This window comes from Rhinopithecus roxellana, chromosome 5, assembly GCF_007565055.1.
Source record: "Rhinopithecus roxellana isolate Shanxi Qingling chromosome 5, ASM756505v1, whole genome shotgun sequence".
In the NCBI taxonomy this organism is placed as follows: domain Eukaryota; kingdom Metazoa; phylum Chordata; class Mammalia; order Primates; family Cercopithecidae; genus Rhinopithecus; species Rhinopithecus roxellana.
In genome coordinates this window covers 136421729-136442934 of record NC_044553.1, presented here as the reverse complement: position 1 = coordinate 136442934, position 21206 = coordinate 136421729, and the positions used below count along the sequence as shown (strand labels likewise).

The 21206-nt window shown below is 45.2% G+C and overlaps 1 protein-coding gene across 4 annotated transcripts in view; it reads right to left on the bottom strand.

The window, feature by feature from the left end:
- Nucleotides 1-20688, bottom strand: part of NRXN3 (neurexin 3) — a 1636170-nt gene extending 1615482 nt beyond the window's left edge. For all 4 annotated transcript variants that reach the window (XM_030931539.1, XM_030931540.1, XM_030931537.1 and 1 more), the window contains exon 1: nucleotides 19980-20688. In XM_030931539.1, the coding sequence (XP_030787399.1) occupies nucleotides 19980-20688 (709 nt within the window). The remainder of the gene's footprint in view (nucleotides 1-19979) is intronic.
- Between the last annotated feature and the right edge of the window lie 518 nt (nucleotides 20689-21206).

Below are 21206 nucleotides of genomic sequence, written 5' to 3'. Positions count from 1 at the left end.
AGAAAGAATCAAACATTCTTGACAAAATCTAGACCTGCAAATCTGATGTGAGAAAATTGGATGTGGTAGAAATAATGGCCACAAAAAAACATTCACAATAGTAGAAGCTGTGTAGGTAAAATTTGATAGGCACACAAAAAATAACTGATTGATGAATCAAATCTTCATTATAGAATACACATGGAGCAGAATTGATCTTGTTAAAGATAATTCAGTAAGATAAAACTGAATTGAAAAAATAAGGAACGGTTTAACTGTGCTGAAGAAAAAATGAATTGAGGAATTATATGACCCCTGCACTGTTTGCTTCTGAAAAATACTCCCTTGATAAAAATGCTGCAGTCTTTGTCTAAATCTGAGTATGCCAACATAGAGGTAAAAGGTCTCAGGGTCAAAACTGTACAATCAAAATATCTTGATAAATGCTGAATAAAAACAAATTATATGGTCTCAGAGCTACTGTTTATTTGCAAGTTTTTCTGATAAAAGATCAGAAAAAAAGTGAATAAAATCATACAAATACTTTACTCCTAAAGGAAACTAAGCTAACATCTGCAACAGTGGTCTTCAGATTAATAGAGTTTATTTACCTCTAATATATCTAAAGCAATTTTGGAAACTAACATTGGCCAACTGTATTTCTCTACTACCAAGAAAGAACAAAAACTAAAAACTGACACTTTATATCATCAAATTATCTTAAAAAGAAAAGGTCTTTTCATGCCCCAAAAATAAAAGGGCATATCCCAGAAACAAAACAAAACAAAACAAAAAAAGTGACTTCACCAAAAATGTACTACATTGTTTGTTTACTTTTATTGTTTTCATGCAGGATGGACAAACTTCACTTTAGCTCCTTGTGTATCTTTGTGCTACTGGGTGGAGGGTAGATTGGGAAGTCTCTGGGTTTCAGTCTCCTCATCTGTAAAATGGGAATAAAAGGTGAAGCTATTCACAGTGCCCGAAGTGTAGTAATAAGTCAATAGATGTTGGCCTAAAACCAAGGAAGAATGGCCCATCGAGAATCAGGCTGACTCCCCAGCCTCATTTTCCACTACTCCTCTAAGTTGAGAACCCTTTAGATGTTCTGGAATATAAATGTCCCTGGAAACAACAGCTGAAGAGCATAGATCTATCAAGACAACATCCCATTTCTCTTCATGTACCCAGAAAACACACTGTGGCAAGTGGGAGGACCTGGGAGGGCAGGACTGAGACATTAAGAAGAAGGAGAAGCTATTCGGGAATTTTCAGGTTGATCTATGGCACTATGGATTGGAGCCACATGGTGCAGCTATTTGAGCAATAAGTTTCTCAAGGCTGGTGGCAAATTACACTATCGCTTTCTTGTCCCAGCAGCCCTTCATTTTTGCCCTTCTCCCACAAGAGAGCTTCCTTTACATAGACATTCTACCCCCAAATCCTCACCTCCAAGATTCTGCACTCTGGAAGGAGAGGGCCATGTGTGTGTCCACTTACCAGCCAAGGTCAGCTGCCTTCATCCTATCACACTGACGGCTTCTCTCTTTTCCCATCCCCAGTCAGTCATCCACCCATCCCTCTATCCATCCATCCATCACTACCCATCAACCATACTCCAAGCAAACACATGAAAGTGAAAGACATAGTTCTGGCCAAGGGTATTAAACTAACCAATCTTGTTCTTCAGCCAAGCAGATGACAATGAACACATACAGCCCTGCTCCCTGGCTTTCTCCTTGCTCCTTCTCATCTTTGGATGTCACCTCCTCAGAAAGACCTCCCTGACTACCCTGGTTTTCATTAGATTTCCCCTCACTCTGTTCTTCCATCTACAGCACTCATCATAAATAATTACACACTTACTGGTTTATGTTTTCCATAAAAAGATTTCACTCATTTGTAAGCTCATTGCAGACAGGCACCATAACTGTTTTGATCACCCCTGATTGTGCTTGGCAATTGATGTTCTTTTGAATCAATCAATTCTCCTTAGCCAAAATCCTTTTTCAGAGTGATATAGGGGAATGAGTGTTAGGCTGGGAGTTAGGATATTTGGGTTCTAGTCCCAGTCCCCAGCACTTGCTACCTGAATGACCCATTGTAAGTCACCTTGCCTCCCTAAGTCAATTTCATAAAAGAAGGTTGGATTATGATGCTTAAGAGGGGGAAGGGGTAAAGCAATAAAACGCATGAGTTGGGGAAATACATAAATTGAAATAATATTCACTGTACAATGTAATCAAAATAATATTCACTTTACAATTTAATACAAGTAAAAGATTTCCACTACAGCTTGATAAAAAGCCTTTTGGATAGTGGTGGACAACTGACTAACAAAAACAATAACAAAAATTACCTGGAGGTCATAAGTTTTAAAAGTTGGAGAGAATATGGGATTCTAGCCCAAGCATGGTTCTAGATCCGTCTCAATGATGGCCAGTAAGATGGAATAAGACAATAGAATAAAAAGCAGTCCAGGGCAGCTTGTACGTTTCTCTTTGAAGAATATGTGTCTGACTCAGGATCAGAGCAGAGCAACATCAATTATGTGCAAGAGAGGGAGAAGGTCAAAAGACAGGTCAATGAATACTGGCAGTGTCTTTGCATGCTAGAGACACCCCAGCTAGGCCAGCCTAGGACAGTGATATCCACAGGAGCCCCCATTCAATGCCAGATTGAACAGGGGGTGGCAGAGAGAGATGAGTAAAGAGCTCAAACTGCACATCCACTGCCTGGGCTCTTTCCTTAGATAGACTGCTTTCTCTCTTCAGCTACAGTTTCCACATCTGTAAAACCAGGACAACCACCATCTGCTTCCTGGGTAGGAGCAACTGGGAGAATGAAAGGAAGTCACATATGAACATACTTAGACCAGTCCCCAGCACATAGTAAGTGCTTCACGAGAATTAGTTAACTGTCATTATTATTAAATTTACCTGATCAAAATAAGAAGGTAACAAATCATAAGACTTGTGCATTAGTCTATTATTAAGCTGCTGATAAAGACATACCCGAGACTGGGCATTTACAAAAGAAAGAGGTTTATTGGACCTACAGTTCCACATGGCTGGGGAGGCCTCACGATCTTGGTGGAAGGTGACAGGCACAACTCACATGGCGGCAGACAAGAGAAGAGATTGTGCGCAGGGAAACTCCTGTTTTTAAAACCATCAGATCTTGGAGGACTTATTCACTATCATGACAATAGCATGGGAAAGACCTGCTCCCATGATTCAATTATCTCCCACTGGCTCCCTTCCACAACATGTGGGAATTATGGGAGCTACAAGATGAGATTTGGGTGGGGACACAGAGTCAAACCATATCAACTTGCATGAAATTAAAATGCATCATCAAGGCCTACTTGGGAGCATGATTAGAGCTGGGCACTAAACTTAGAAGTCTAAGTCCCAAGTCTACTGGCCTCATCTGTGGTCCTCAGCCAACAGACCCAAGCTAGGAGAGCCAGTCTGAGAACAGTGACTACAGCAAAAGCCCTGGACCTCCTGTGTTTGATTCCTTGGAGTATCTTAATCACACTCCTGAACTTCACAGGGTCTTTTCTCTGCCTTATGTGAAGAGGCACCAATAAACCCATAGAGATTGCTGTTATACATAGGCTCCTTTAAAGCATACACCACTCTATAATTGCTTGGTTAATTAAGCTGCAGGATGTGCCTGTGTTGCTCACCAGTCTTACCGCCAATGCTTCTCCTGACACAGAGTGAACCTCAAATAGTGTGCATTATTGTTGGATGAGGTGGAAAGAGGTACCTTTCTGATAACATCGCCAAGTTTCAGTAAGAGAATTTGTGTAAAGCATGCATGTCCATGTAGGCTCCATTTCTTGGTTCTCATCGCATACCAGCTGGGCCCCTAACACCTCAATTTCTTCTGCTTCGAAAAATGAAGGCGTTCCCCCTCCTCCCTAGGCTCCCCATTCTGATTTACGCTAGATAAGCAACTTCAGATTGCTGAACAGCAACACACAACACAGCTGGGTGATAATTCCTGTGTCCTGAAATTCCTGGAAAACTGATGCACAGCAAGCATTCAGAGCACAGACACAGCCCCCACCCCCAGTCCTAGACAGTTGAAGGCAGAAGGAAGGGCAGCAAGCAGGCAACCAGAGTTGAGCCTCAATTTCCTTAAATTATTTTACTGTCTTTCCAAGCATCCCACCCCTGGGCAGAGATAAAGAAAGCACAAGTGAATTAATTACCAGCACTTATATTGCTAGCTGAGCCAGGGCTTCCAGCATCTCCTGTGTGGGCATCTTGCTCTTTCAGCCCACAGAGACCAGAGGTAGGGGAATTTCTTCCCTCGATCCTTAGAGGTGTATGGCTTTGAGCTGAGCTTTAGCACTGGCACCCCCAAGGGTTCTACACCAGACCCTAAGAAAAACTTAGCCAAAGCATTTCATGTTTAATCATCTTTAACTCACATGGTCTCAAAAAAGTGCAAGGTTCAAATTAGAATACCAGTTTGCTGATCTTGGGTAAGTCACTTCATTTCTCTGCATTTGTTTCTTTCAGATCTTTGAGTTCTTGCTCTTATGGGACCCTGATGTTCTAACAGCCAGAAACTCCGTCATGTGCAACAACATTCAAAACCCTCAGGTTCACCATCACCTGCATATAAGACACAAGTTTCTATTCGTAGGATTTTTTTTTTTTTTTTTTGAGATGGAGTCTCACACTGTCACCCCGGTTGGAGTGCAGCAGCACAATCTCGGCTCATTGCAACCTCCACCTCCCGGGTTCAAGCGATTCCCCTGCCTCAGCCTCCCAAGTAGCTGGGATTACAGGTGCCCGCCACCAGGCCCAGCTAATTTTTTGTATTTTTAGTAGAGACGGCGTTTCACCATGGTGGCCAGGCTGGTCTCGAACTCCTGACCTTGTGATTCTTCCGCCTCAGTCTCCCAAAGTGCTGGGATTACAGGTGTGAGCCACCATGCCCAGCCAGGAATGTTCTTAAATGAACAGACCTTACTACATGGAAGGTAGAAGAAGAAAAACCAACGTGAATAGTTTTTGAAACTAAATGATGTAATTCTTTATCATTTTATTGTTTTCAAATGCATGCCCCAATTTCAACCAGGTTAAGAAGGTATACTCTTTCATGTATTCATCAGTGAAGAATTTTAAAGCATTTTTTTTCACTCCTAGTTTCCTTCTACATGTCTGGGTATCTGCTGTAGTCTATCTTATGGATTCCTTTCCCCCACGATCCTAAATACTACAGTTCCCAAAGTTTCTGCATTTAGGCTCCTTTTCCTCTAACCTACTTTCCTTCCCTGGACAGCCTTATCCATGTCCAGGCCTTTCCCACCACGACAACAACCACCCTGACACTTGTGGCAGCCCCCGTCCTCCCCTAGCCAATGCCAAAATTGCCCCCACCTGCCCCTGTACATCTCCCCACAAAGGTCCTATAGGCTCTGAAGAGAAGGCAGGCTATGGCCAAATCAAAATCTATTTTTACTCCTCTCTCATCTTCACCCCAAACCTGCTCCTCACAATGGCCTTCCAGTGCTATATTCCTACAACCAGAAGGGCATATTATTGAAGTTCTGTCTTTCTCTCTTCAATTACAATAATGGCTAACATTCACTAAGGGTTTGTTATGTGCCAAGCATTGTCCTGAGCACTCTACGTGCACTGTCTCATTGAAACTTCATAATAGTCCTAAATGGTACACACTACTATCATCCCCATTTCACAGATGGCAAAATGGAAATACAGAGAAGTGAAATTCTTTGCCCAAATTTGCAGTTTAGTGTGTGACAGACAATCTGATTCCAAAACTAAAATTAATGCCTGTCTAATCATTAAGTTCCTCTCCTTGATATCTCTGTAATCGGTCCTTCTTCCATCACTACCCACCCCTTAATACAGACTCCTCTCTCACCAAAACCACACAATAGCTTCTATCTATCTTCCCTGCTCAAGCCTTTCTATCATTAATCCATTGTACAAACTGGTCCTAGAGTCATCTTTCTAAAATTCAAATCTGACTGTGTCACAATTCAACTGAAAACTTCCAATGGTTCCCAGTTGTGGAAAAAATAATGTCCAAAATTCCTACAAAGCAGTTAAAACGTTCCCTCCCTAACTCATCCTCTCCTTACCGTTCCATTGGCCTCAATTCTTTGGTCCAACCACATTAACTACCGCAAACAACTGGAAACAGCGTGCTGCTCTCTCATAGAGCTGCCCTGAATATCCTTTCCTCCCAGTCTCCCAATTAAAGCTTCCAAGCCCTGCCCAAGAATTTGCTCTGCAAAGTTGCCTCTAATCCCTAACTCTCACCCCAAGTGCACATGCGCATACCCACACCCAGGTAGGATAACACGTTCCCTTTTAAGCTGCTTTACAAACATTCTGCCTGCTATTACAGGCAGATATGATATGTGCTATATACTTCTTTGCCTGACAAGCTTCCCCACTAGACCATAAGTCCCTTAAGGGCAGGAATCACACTGGTACATTACAGACATCCATGCAGTGAATGTCAGATGAATAAACTTATTCCAATAAAGAGATGGCCTGTCCCAACAAGCAGATGATTACACATCAAAGATTGCTTGGAAAAAGCTTGGAGATAGTTCAGAGGCTTTGCTCTCTTACACAAAACGAAGGTGCCCCAGCAAATGCTCATACCATAGTTTTCATACCAAAAACAATAGCATTAGTAATCCTGAACAGAGTGAGGCCTCTAAAGAAGGAACTGTGACTGGAGTATCTCCCCATGGAGCCCTCGGAGCCACCCGGCAGGTCAATCAAGACCACCATAGGCAGAGGTGAAGGCAGAGGTGAGGAGCCCAACACATACACCACTGGCAACAGGAATGCCTTAGGTATCACCTGCCCCTGAAAGCTGCAAGCCCTGGGGGTAAGGGATTGCTACAGGCAGTCATGAGTAACTATAACCAATTAAAGAGAGATAAAGGTAGATTTGAGTGTTGGTCAGTGGCCTCCCACTCTCTCTGAACAAATTCCCCACGAGAAAGAAAAATTTACTACGCTCTCACAACAGATGCATATTTACTTATTAAAAAACTTGCATGTGAGTTATCAATGCATTGTTAACTTATGTATGTTGGATGGATGCAGGTTCCCAGGAATATGAGCTCAATATCATCTGTTGAACAAATTAATCAATGAAGTCAGATCCTGCACCCCCAAAAAATGGTCTTGGCCTGTGCCCTATTTGGAGGCCACTGATCTAGAGAATAATCTTCCTCACCCCCTGAAAGGGGATGCATGATGTACGTGATCAAACATGAGGGTAGGCCTGGCTACCAAGACCCCAAAACCACAGAGTCCTTGGATTGAAGGCATGCACATGCTGGCACATGCTCCTGACAGCTTCACAAAAGCACCTGCTGTGCCCCTTTTGGGAAAAGAGCTTGCCAAAGCTGTGTGTTCTGTGGTCCAACACCTCTAACCATCAGAGAATTCTTCCTCTGTGGCTCAGATTCCTTCGGCTTTCCCGCCAGTGTATCATCCTCCTCCTTTGCATGGCAGCACTTCCGATATCTGAGGATAATTATCCTGTCTCTAGTGAGCTCCATCTTCCCCAGGGAATGCACATGAGCGAGGGGGGCCTCTCCATCTCCAGTGACAACAATGTGCCTGCCTCAAACAGCCATTCCACTGCACTGACATGGTCCCAGGCTGGCTACTGCCTATAATTGTTATAGGAAATCATTGGTTTGTAAACAAACCAAAAAAAGTCTTTCTAGTTCATCCTCAACTAGATCAAACCAAGCGGAATGTGTATGTGCTTGACACAGATTCAACAAAATCTGTCCCACAACAAAACTGACGCTTTTCCCATTAAAAGTAAGAAGGTGTTTCCAACAGTGGCCAGTGTGGTCCGATTGGACCTGACTTCATTGATCAATTTATTCAACAGATATTCTTGAGTTCATATTCCTGGGAACTGCCTCCATCCACCACACATTAGGGAGCACACACACACACATATATGAACACAGACACATGTACACGTACAAAACATGCATATACACACAATGTGATTAAGGCAACAAACATTTATTGAGTACCTGCTTTTTGTCAGAGACATGACATTTAGCACACAAGCCTGTAAGTGCATTAACTAAGGGAAACAGAGTCCCCCACCCTTGGCTTCATGTATCACAGTTCCCAAAGAGAATACCTTCTCACATACTCCTGCCACAGCAATCAGGAAACCCAGTTGAGCAATCGCAACTTGCATTAAGGATAGAAAAGCCAAAGGGAGCCAAGAGACACATGAAAATGTAGCCACTGGTTATATATTCTACACAAGGAAAAAATAGCCCCAATCTGCGTTAACACAAGGCTGAAAACTCAACATCAGGATGAGCAAATAGCAAAGTTTCCACAGCAACTAAAACTCAGCCATTCTCTGCCCATGTGGCAAGGACCACATGATGGTGTGAGGTGGTCACGCCCACTTCCCAGCACACGTGTGTGGTCCGAGGCCTGGCTGCACAATGAGACCACAGACGAGTTGGTGACTCTTGCTACATTTCAGTTCTTGGACTCAAAATGATGTCTGTGGGCTTTGCTCTTAAAAGTAAACTATTTTAAACCACAAAATGATGAGATGAGTTCTTTTTTTTTTTTTTTTTTTTTTTCCTGCTACTGTTTCAGGAAAATGACTGTCAATGGGGAGATGGCTGACGGCCAAGACTAGCCTCATCCCCTTTAGGGTGCAGGAGTGAATTTGCTTGGCAGGTTTCCAGTCTATGCCAATGTGAGAGCAAGATCTTCCAGCCCTGCCTAAGCCCTTTCCCTGGGAGACTTCTGCCCAACAGTGCCAAAAACATGAGATACCCAGAGCAACCTGGCAAAGTAGGAAGCATTTTCACAAAGGACATATTCTTCCAAGGCCTGTCTCCAAGAGCAGGTACTCAATAGTGCTTCATGTCACGTTCTTATCTTCTAAAAAAAAAAGAAGAAAAAAAATACTGCTAGGCCTTTTAGCGAAATCTTCATTTCTGTTGGCGTGTCTGACTCTGGCTACCAGGATGGGCTTGTTAGGCAAGTCTAATCCAATCCCCTTTTCATCTTCTCCATTGTATTCCAGAACTTCACATCTTTTCGTTTTATTTTGTTTTTTGAGACGGAGTCTCACACTGTCGCCTGGGCTGGAGTGCAACGGCACAATCTCGGCTCACTATAACCTCCACCTCCTGGGTTCAAGCGATTATCCTGCCTCAGCCTCCCAAGTAGCCAGGATTACAGGCACCGGCCACCACACTCAGCTAATTTTTGTATTTTTAGTAGAGACTGGGTTTCACTATGTTGGCCAGGATTGTCTCGATCTCCCAACCTTGTGATCCGCCTGCCTCGGCCTCCCAAAGTGCTGGGATTACAGGCATGAGCCACTGCACGCAGCCCCCATCTTTTCATTGCAGAGAAATTCAGGATTTCCAGGAAGCTCCTTGGAAATTCAGAGATGCTAAAAACCTATTTGGGTATGGGGGAAGATGGGACATCACAGAGGGATAAAATGAGGCACTGACAAAAGAGTCAGAGATGGGGCTAACCACGAATCTTTCACAGTGCAAACTCCCCAGAACCAAAATGACTGGAGTATGAGTCACCTGCTTACATCAAATCTCTTCCTACATCAAGCCCTCCCACATTGTTTCAGATTAATCATAAGCAGTTAATTCTAAATAACTCAGTGGTATGTGTACTGCTGGCACCATATTAGAGAATCCCTTATGAATTTTACTTTGGCACTAGGGTTAATTCCTGCAAAGCATCATTCAGAACTGTTAGGATCAACCCACCCATCCTCTTCACCCACATGGCTCATTGCAAAGGTCAGATTACTTTAAATAGAATGAGGACCACTGAGAAAGCGGCTGGGGCTGAAAGAAAGAAGAGCTCCCTGATACTCAGCATTGAGAGGTACATCAGGCTGCCATGAAAAGCACCAAGCTCCCATTATTGCAGTTGGCTAGGAGGTTTTTTTGTGTGTGGGGGGGTGGGGGGGCAAGGGGAGGCTCATTTTACACAGTGCAGAGGAGGATGAGAAATGAGTAGTTAGATCCAATGACTTCTGAAGTCCCCTTTAAACTTATTATCCCATGATTAGTTTTTTTCTGACATGAGTCTCACTCTGTTGCCCAGGCTAAAGTACAGTGGTGTGATCTCAGCTCACTGCAGCCTCAATCTCCTAGGTTCAAGCAATCCTCCCACCTCAGCTTCCCAAGTAGCTGGCACCACAGGCATGCACCACCTTGCCTGGCTAATTTTTCAATTATTTGTACAGATGATATCTCACTACATTGCCCAGGCAGGCCTCAAACCCCTGGGCTCAAGCAATCCTCCATCATCAGCCTCCCAAAGTACTAGGATTGTAGGCATGAGCCACAGTGTCCGGACTCCCATGATACCTTATAATGTACCTTGGTTTCCAGTGCATTACCTAAGGCAAAGTCACAGCTAGAAAGCAATATATTATACTAAATGTCTTAGCATCCTCTAAGAGGGTCACACGATCCACACTTCATCCCTCACAGATTTCTCCTGCAACACCAGAATCTCCCCAAATTTCAGTGTGCTTCCTTAAAATAAGCAGTGAGTCAAATTACACCGTGTGATTGTACAACACCTCTGCCTAAACTCCAGCCTTGTCTTTTCTGGCCCAGACAGAGCAAACAGACTATGGGAGGATTTGTCTTTCAAGGATTCCACAGGTCAGAGCTCAGCACCCTCCAAGCCCACTCTTTCCCATTCTCTTAACTCTCAAGGTTAACCATGCAAGATACAGGGCCCCGTCTGGAAAGAAAAGAAGCCTGAGAGAACGAGGAGGAAGGAAGAAACTGAGTGTCTGGTAACCTCCCAGCCTGTCCAACCCTTTTTCCATGATGTGGATCACAAAGAAGTGATCTCAGCTTTGCTTTCCAGCTTATCCCTCCTCACAAGTGGGGTACTCCTTTCTATTTGAAAGCAACTTATTAAGTAAATAAGCTGTATACACTCTCACTGCACTTCTTCTATTCTCCAAGAGCTGCAAGCAACACATTTCCAATTGTACCTGGAGGAGAGACTGCAGACTTGCCTGAAATGTACTGCTTGCTAGAGTGGAGACACCAGTCCCATATTATCAACAACCAACCACAGGGCTGTTGGGACTCTGTCTTCTAAGGACATCACACGGGCAAACAGAACAACTTCAGGAGAACCAAACTGGCAGATCAGAGGCAAAAGCGTCAGGAGAGGATCGGATGAATAGCGTCTCATCAAGAAACTTAAAGGAAAACTCCCCAGGGTCATTTTCTTAGCTACAAAGACACTGTACTTAAATTAGACTCTCAGTAAAACCAAAAGGATCCTACATGCATTTCACAGCTAGAAAACTTGAGCCAGGAGCTTTACATTGCCTACAGTTCTTGTCCCTCCCTCTCTTTCATCTTTACCTTCTTTATGCCCTTGCATACCTTTGCTTGGTGCACTGTTTTTCCCCCAAAAAGCCAAAGGGTTCACAATTTCTAGGACTAGATACAAAGTAAGTTTTGCCATAGAGTGAAACTGGGTAGTTTCTCTGGATGACTATGAAGTCAGCTTGCTTTTAAAAGCTACTGGTACCTGTTCCAGGATTCAAAAAGAAAAAAGAAAAAAACTTTGGAAGATACATTATTTAGGAACACTGTGGCCACAGTCAAGATTTGAGAGCAGATACAGACATGACACATTTAAAGGGGGCTCCGTATTGCTTTTAAATAGGTCACTCAAAGACATCAATTTCTGGAGAACAACAGCAATGACAACCCACTGGCAGTGCAGTTCCCAAAGAGACCAGGGGGACAGGCCTGCAGAGCCACACTTTGTCCTTCTCCTCTGCCAGCCACAGCCTGACACCTGCAACACAGTTCCCAGCGTACCCCCCACTCCCTCTTACCTTGTGAGCCACAGCAAATTAAACCTCCCAACTTCAGCAGGGAAAAAACCCTCAGGAGGATGACTAGAGTGATCCCTCTGTCCAAATACCACCTTGTTCCTCTAAATCTACAGCAAATATTTCCAAACATTTCCTCCCTTTACCCAGTGGATATCCTAGGAATCTCCTCTTCCCACCACACCTTCCCAAATGACATTCCTATATTCCCTGCACCCTCCTGTACTCCCTAGTTCTGATTCGTCCACCTATGGTGGTTATGAAGTGGAAAATGTGTCTGTGATGAATGGTCACTGGTTAGAAGAAAAAAAGAAAATCACACATACACTTAGAGCAACATTGCTGTCACCGGACAGCAACAAGTCACGTTAACAGAGGGGGATCCACAGAGGTGGGACCTGGTGCTTATGATATTTGGGACTCCTTAAGAAAAAGAAATTGCAAATACGAAATTAGGTGTGGGGACTTACAAGGGACCCGTGCAACTGAGAATGCACGAAAGGCTTAGTTTCGTGGCAAATCCGCCTCTGTAATCATCTCGACCCTTCTCACACACACAAGGGAAAAGACAAGAAGAAACACAGAGAAAGATTGGTTTTATTATGTGAGGAGAGAAGCTGAAGGCAGGAAAGCTAGGAGGAGTTTGACAGAGGAATCCAGGAACTCCAACTCTCACCACCAACCCTGAGTGAGGTAATGGGCATTGCCTGGTACCTGGGAAACCAAAGGTAAGTCTGAAGAGGTCATCCTGTCTAGTGAAGCTCTGGTGTGGTGTATCTGTGCTCCAACTACCTCCAGACCCTTGGGTCCAATCCCAGTCACTTCACTAAAACCAGAGTCTTGAGGCTGGGAATTGAATACTGTACTCATATTCATTCATTTTCATTTTCTTTCCTATTTTCCTTCTTTATCTCTCTCTGGCTAGAAGGAACAAGGCCCCTGGGACAGACCAAGCTGATAGCCTCCTACACCAGCAACTTGACATTTTGCTTATCATCTGCATCCACGGAGGCAATGCTCCATCTCACAACAGAGACACAGGCCATTCGTGTTCATGAAGGGAGCCCACGGGCAGAGGTAAAATGCCACATTGGGGGTCTGGGCTCTCAGGTCCTAGAGATGGCTGCCCAACAGGCAGCATCCACACTTGCCCTCATACCCTTGTACCCACAACAAGTTCAGAGTCTGAGTCTCCTCATCTATTCAGTGGGATGCTAAGGCCTGCCCTACCTCCCTCACTGGGTGGCTGCTGAGACCAGAATACCATACGTTTGCAGGCAGAGCCCTGAATCCAATCCTGCAGTCACAACCATTGTCAGCACCCCATGGTCTTGGGCAGGAGCAAATGGCAATGAAATTGGATTCTGTACACTTCCAAATTTCCCCTCCTTTTATCTCTACCACCTTTCAGACTGGGATAAGGGAAACTGGTGGAGGCAGGGGTCACTTAAAAGAAAGCATCAAATCTCCTGTGAAACCAAATTGATGTGCAGTTTGTTCTTACACGGGCCAGGAGACCAACAGCCCAGAGTCAGAACTTGCTCTTTCCTGGAGTGTAGGCAGATAACTTCAAGTTTTATCTCATTTAATCCTCTCAACAACTCCATGATGTATGATTTCTTTATGATTCCTATTTCACTGAGAGTCAAGATAGCATGGTGGTTGACAGTGTAGGCTCTGAAGCCAGACTGCCTAGACACAAATTGCACCTCTCCCTCTTAATACCTGCATGATCTTGGGCAAGTTATTTAACCTCTTGCCCCCTAGTTTCCTTATCCAAAAAAATGAGAATCATAATAGCATGTCAAGAGTGGTTGTGAGGGTTTCAAGAGCTAGTGAATGAAAAGCACCTACGACAGTGTGGGCCTGGAGCCAGTGCTCTGTGATTATTAGCTATTATTATTACTAAAGAAGCCACTGAGGCTTCAAAAACCTTCTCCAGAGCTATACAACATGTAAGGAGACAAGCTCAAATTTAAGTCAGGATCATTTTCCCTCCAGCAGCCATACCCTTATCCACTATGCTAAACGTGGTTCAAGTTCCAAATTTCTCGGTTCCTCAGTTTCCTCATCTGTAAAATGGAGCTAATGATATTAACTTCATAGGAGTTTTGTGAGGAACAGATGAGCCAATGAATATAAAAAGCACCTAGATGTCAGGTGCAGGGTGGTATTTAATAAGAGCAATGGTAATAATATCATTATTATTTTGTGTAAGGAAGGGCACTCGACCTTTGGAGCCCTGCCCTAAAGCCTCCCTCACTCCAGAGCTCTGCCTCCGGGGCCTCGTTGTGAGGGACCCACACTGTGGCGCCAGTGACTACAAGTAAAGGGGGTGACGTTAGTCCCTTCACCCAAGTGCAACCTGCAACCCCACCCCACCTCATCTGCCCTGTGAAGGAGAAAGAGGACCCAGCTGAAGGACAGCTGCCCCAGAAACTGGAAACCATCTTTCTGGAGCAGGCTGCAAAGGGAGATAGGGGTCTTGAAAATAATTAGCCCCCAGCATTGGGCCTGTGGTATCTCATTACCAAATGCAAATGCAAGTTCACGTGCTACTCTGAGGCTCCTGGCAAAATGCCTGCCTGACCCTCAGCCTTGCTGAATTTGGACCAAAGCATTATCCACTGCCCACCCTCTTTGCAGCCTGCAGCTGGTGTGCAGTTTCTGCAAAAGGAGAAGGCTGCTTTCACCTCATTGAAGGGGGAACATGGAAGAAGGGTCTTATTTTGTTAAAGGAGGCAGAGATGTTGGGGTAGGGGGGAGATTTTTAAAAACTGCTTTTCCCTCAGCAGTTAAAAGAGGGATAATTGAAGCAAGTGGCAGGCGGCTGCTCTGCCGTTTAGCATACAGTATACCCAGGAAATCTCACTTGGTAATCAGGAGGAAAGGAGGAAAAAGGAGCAATCAGACCCCTATTCAGGCTCCATTTAGTGACAGCCCCTGCTGGCTGGGCTGGTGGAGAGGCAGGCTGGTCCCATGGAAAGCCTGAATGCTGGGTGGGGAATCAAGTCTCAGAAGCAGCAGTCCCTCCTTTGTGTACATTTTAAGGCCTTGTTTCTGTTCTCTCTTCCCCAAACCAGGGAAGACTTAGAAAGGAGTAATCCTTTACTCTCCGATTACGCACCACTTCCCTGCAGTCCACCGCCCCTTCTCAAAGCCATTCAGAGTTGACACAGATTAGGAACAATGCCATGTTATAATTCAAGCAGCATGTGCACTGTGGAGAGGAAGAGGAAATGACCCGGTTCTTACACAAGTGCCCAAACCAGGAGGATCCAACTGAGGCAACCACTGGTCCCTTCACTACAGTATCTGATGTCTCTGGATCTCAGCAAATGCTCAGGAATAAGCAGCCTCCTCTTGGTATATGCCATTCCATCCTAGTCCTGGCTTTGAGAGATGGGGCAAGAGTCATAAATTCTCAATAAAAAAAAAAAAAAGGTAATTGAAATTCACTTTCAGGAAGGCATGCAAAGGCCACACAGTGGTGTTGAGCCATCAATCAAACTGACCTAAGTAGGATCTGAGCTTCAGACAGCAGGAGGGAGCGGGGACAGTCACTACTGAGGACCACACAACAGTGTGCATATAACAAGGCTGTGGTCCCTATCACCAACACCCACCACGACACATCACTAGAGGATTCCAATACTTGAAAAGGTAACAGTTAAGTCTCGAGACAAACCACTTCTGGTCTGGGCACCCACTCAAGTCTGCAGGACAAGACAGAAGACAAGTAATCAACTTTTTCTTTCTTGGTATACTAAAACCTTATCCCTGTACTGAATCAACCTTATCCCTCTACTGAATCAATATAAAATGTTTTGGCATGAGTGATATATGACATAGGTAGATTTGGGAGTAGAGATCCACCTATGAAAGCTTCTCCATTGTCCCCTGGCTCCACCCAACCTGCCACAGGCTGACTTCATACTAAATGAACTCTTCAGAGACACTGGTCCTGAAATTTATACAACTTAGCACTGAATCAATTCTTCACAACCATAAGGTTGTTGAGTAATTCAATACATGCACATTCATAACCAAGAATGTTTGAAAAATAAACAAGTTTAAACTTATTTCAAGGTGCTGACAAACTCTCAATGACCCATGAGGGGACTGCTCTCTAGAGGGAGCTGAGGATACCTCTTCATTAGCCACTGAGCTTCAAGGCTGCCCATAACAGGACAGGCTGAGCTAAACAAAAAGCCAGATGAAAATGTCACACCATAGCTCCACTATATTCCAAACCAGATATACATAATTTTAAAATCACCACTGAAAAGGCAAGACTAAATGTCAACATGAACAAGTCTAGTTGACCACCAAAGCATTTTATTTATAGACATAACACCCAGATGTAAAAAATCTAGGGCCTCTTCTCTGTCCATCATTCTCCACAATGTTCAATGTGACTATAATTTGGAATAAAGTTTTCCCAAGTAAGCTGTGTGGGATTCAGTCTGCAGCCAGAGCTAATAGTCTTTCACCAAATGAAAGAGAAGATACTGTGTCTATTACCTCATACCCATAGGTCCAAACTCTCCCAAAGCAACTACCTCCTGTGTCTTCTGGGTCTTACCTAGGGAATATACCCAATGGGGAACCAAAATAGCCCAAAGCACATAAAAGAGATGGGCCTGCACATTCTTCCTGGGGTGCAGCATGATGACATTTTGGAGCCAACAAGGCATGGAGAGCCAGACGAGCCAAGCAAACAGCAACACCGCAGGTGGGCTAGGAGCTAATGGACCACAGAAGGTGACTCCAATGAGCTGACCACATCCATCTGAACCTGCAGAGGCCCTCGCAGCTCTCCCTACTCTTTGAACTGCTAAAGCATGAAGTACAAAATGGACCTTTCATGCCAGGTGCAAACCCTAACACCATCAAATAGCAGGGCCTAGCCTGCAAATTGAGATAAGAGGTGCTTGGTGCACATTCTGCCTGCTGGGAATAAGCCACCTGGATTCAGTGCTGTGATATGGACAATTCAGCAGAGGTTGGGTGGGGAGAATGGATGCATTTCTCTCTAACCACTTCACCACATTATCTTTGGAAAAATGGGCAGACATTATCTTGTTTTGTGTAGATCTGTTTGACACTTAGCAGCTGCTGTGATTTCCTTTCCCTTCACATTTTACAGGTGAGTTTTTCCTGCGTACTTTCTAAAAATTAACTATGTGTGGAGGCAACAGTTATTTTCTAATAGTCTGCGATCCATTTTTGTGATTGATTAGACATGATAACAATTACCAGGATCAACAGGCTCCAAGTAATCAACAGGAGATTCTGTTACCTCCTGCAACATCCTCTCTCACCTCAACCTTTGCACTGCTGTGTTCCAAGCCAGCCAAGTGTTACTGTTATGGCAGTTTATTTACTCTGTTTATGTACCAGGAGAATAAATGAGTTAGGCTGTGTGTTTGCCTTCTACAGATAGGGGTATCAATCCGTAGCCAGGAGATGATCTGAACCTTGTAGGAAAAAAAAAACAATTATTAAAATATACATATTGCATTTAGCTATTAAAAACCAACGGCACACAATCTGCTCTGAAGAAATTCCACTGGGAACTGGAACACACACAAAATATAAAAAGGAAAAGAAGAGAAAAGAAAATTGTATACATATACAGTATAGAGATTTTTTTTTTCCTGCAGAAAAGTGCTGATCCAAACCTGCCCCAAGGAAATGAGTTCTTTTTAAACACAAAAATGCAATCAGGGATAATCAGCAAGTTAACAGCACACTTGCAAACACCCTGGTCCCTAGAAAGGAAGAATGCCAGCTTTCAATACAAGTTTTGAGAACAGAACAGATCCTCTGGACGAATAAGAAAGCAAGTGATCATGTCAGCGTCTTCAGGCAGAACTTTCTCCAAAGCCAAGAAGCTCTGGAACAGCAGTCAGCTCCAGAAGGCACCTGCTTGTGAGAAGCACTTCAATAACCACATTCCCAAAATGGTTTGTAGACTGGGGTTGCCTCTTCCCCACCCTCTTTCTCCCAGTGGGTTCAGTGGAGGAAAAACAGAAGCCAAATAAGGACAGTATAGATGCCTGGCATCTCCAGCTCTGACAGCCCACCCACAGGGAGAAAGATGTGATGCCTAACTCATTAGAAGAAAGGAGTGGAGACCCAGGCAGCTCCTGCAATAGCCCATGCATGACAAGACCTCTGATGTGTTCTAGTCTCCAGCAGGTACCGCTTGGGAAATAAATTTTCTTTTAATTTTTTTAAATATTCTTAAATAGCCACTGATAGCTGAAGCTCACATCAAGCACAACCTGCTTTAGGGGTTGGGATGTTCTGGAAACACTTAAGGAACACCTGCAGTTTTTAATTACAAATCCCAAGGTAGCAGGGCCTTACCTGAATGAAGAGATCTTGGGAGTCAGTGGCAAGGCACTCACCTGGCCACACCCACCTGGCACCACCCACCTGGCACCAGCCATCTGGCCTCCCTTGATCTTGTACTTGTTATTTCTTAACCTTGATTGTGCATTGGAATTATGTGGAGAGCTTTAAAAATGTACAGATGCTTGGATCCCATGCCAAGAGATTCTGATTTAATTAGCCTGGGGTGTGGTCTGGAGTTTAAACTCCCCCAAGACAATCCTAACATGCAGCTAAGTTGAGAACCACTGTTCTGCCCTATACCTCACATCACCTCCACAAAGAGACCAGTAGGGGATGGCAACATAAAACCCATCTAAGAGAATCCAGGGCTTAACCCAAAAAGGAGAGGAGGAAATGTGACTTCCTTGCCTCCTGTCACCCTAACTTCTCAACATACATACCTGTATGGTCCGTTCTCAGCTTCTCCAGCAGTTCCTGCTACCCAAATCTAAGCCATGAGTGAGTCTAGGAATCCAGGAATCTGGATTTTAAGTATTTGTCGAATGAAAGTTTGAGCCACCTCTCTTAGCTCTAATCCCAAACAGTCAGGATTTGGTGAGCAAGGGAGGGCAGCCTAAGCCTTTGTGCCTCCCTGCTTCTCCTTGGGAAGCCACAGTTGAACCTGGGAGGTTCTCCAGACATGCTGTATACTCTCAGCTCCCTTGGAGGCTTGGCTGAAAAAGGCTGTAGTCAATCAATCTCTGTTCCTCTTTGCAATGTTCTCAGTACATGGAGAGGATGGGAAAGGGAACCACATCTAAAGAGGTACCTCATGTGAGAAATCCTCATTGACAAAACAAAGAGGCAAGAAGGGCCTGGCTCAGATGCCTCATTCACCTTTCAGACACCTCCTGGAGGGTTGGGAGGTGGGGTGGGCCACAAAGGAACTGGGTTCATTTTTCTTTACACAGGCATTCTTTATGTGAGGGATGATTAAGAGGAAGTGATGGGGAGTTTCCCAACTATCCCTAAGGGTCCAAACCTCAAGGGGTCAGGACAGACACAGGTAGAAATTTGGCAATTTCTGTTTTTGTTTTTTCTTTTTTGAGACAGTCTCACTCTGTCACCCAGGCTGGAGTGCAGTGGTGACATCGCAGCTCACTGCAACTCCCACCTCCCAGGTTAGAGCCATTATCCTGCCTCAGCCTTGAGAGTAGCTGTGACTACAGGCGTGGGCCACCATGCCCAGCTAATTTTTGTATTTTTAGTAGAGACAGGGTTTCACCACGTTGGCCAGGCTGGTCTCCAGCTCCTGACCTCAAGTGATCTGCCCACTTCGGCCTCCCAAAGTGCCAGGATTACAGGTGTGAGCCACCTTGCCTAGCCGAAATTTGCCAGTTTCTATCTGATTTCTTGCCCTGGGTTGACTGTGATAAACGGTGTTGCAGTGAGAGGGGCCAAGCTGGGACAGACCCTACTTCATCTAACCCTCTGAGTAGGGTACAGAGCCCAGGGTTCAGGGGCCAGGATTCTCCTCCTGCTGAGATCTGACAGATTCAATTCTCCACTGAGAGTAGGCAAAGGATTTCCACTGTCTCCTCAGGGCAAGGGGCCCAGTGATCTAACATGCAGCTAAAGATGTGCATCCATATAGAACTGGTTTCTATCAGGAGCCCCAGCCTCAGCTATCCCATGGGTGGGTCTCTAGCAAGAGAGGGAGAGGGTCTTACCTTCTGAGCAGAGCTTGCCACCATAGCCAGTGGTAGAACAGTCACAGGTGGGGTGGCCATCCAAGAGAAAGCAGATCCCACCATTTTCACAGGGACGCTCACCACAGGGTCCCTCAGCATCCAACTGGACACCCTGGCTCCCTAGAAGCCGAGGCTCCGAGTTTCCATACTTGAGATCCAGAATTAATCCCTTGAAGCCGGGCATGGCCTGTACTCCATCAAGGGTCAGGGCAGAAGGTCGTATGTCAGCAGGGACTCCACCAAGGAACAAGTCACTGACCACATCCATGTAGGGCCGCTGGGGCTGCAGCTCCCCAGACTGGCCCTCGCCGTCAAGCATCAGCACTGTGCGCAGGCGGTCGCGGCTCACCATGAGGAAGTGCCAGCTGCTATCATTCACCTGCTTGTTGGATAGCACAGCAGTCTCAGCACAGTCCATGCTGAAGCGGAGCTGAACGCGGCCATCCACCAGGGAGAGGCATAGGAAGTCGCAGACACCGCCATCATCCAGGTAGAGAAGCAGACCCGTAGAGACGTTGGTCTTGAACTGAAAACTCAGGTCGCTGCGCGTGCTAGCATCCCAGCGGAGGTAGCGGGCCCACTGGTTGGGGAGGCCCATGAACTCAAGGCCCAGGCAGAGCCCCAGCAGAGACCCCAGCAGGATGCTGACCTTCAGGGTGAAGAAAACCGAGTGGAGTGTGGAACTCATTGTGGCTGCTGGGACAGAGCCCAGAGGAGCAGACAGGCCAGGGAACAGCCCAGAGAGGATCTCTCCCTTTGGCAATAGAAGTGGGAGAGGAAGACAAGATGGAGATGGGGGGGACAGAAAGCACACAGGAGGAAGGCAGCACACACACAGATCCTGAGATGGTGGAGAGGGAGGAAAGTGTACAAGAGAGTCCCAGAGGGGCACACAAGCAAGAAATTGAATAAAGGCAGTAGAAAAAGATAGGACCAGCAGAAGAGGAGGAAAATCAGGTGGGGAAGTGAGGGACTAGAGTAAAGAGGAAAGCGTCTTTCTCCAAGAAAAGATCTCAGCTATCCATGTGGATCCGGAGGCCTTGACTCAAGGAGGAGAAGGTGCAGGAGAGTAGGAAGAAGTCTTCAGCAATGCACTCCTCCCAACGGACCTCCAAACGCCCTAGCCAGGGAGGCCAGGGACAGGGCCGGGGTGCTGTGATGGAGGAGGAGTGAGTGGTGAGGTGTGCCAGGTGACAGGTAGAAACA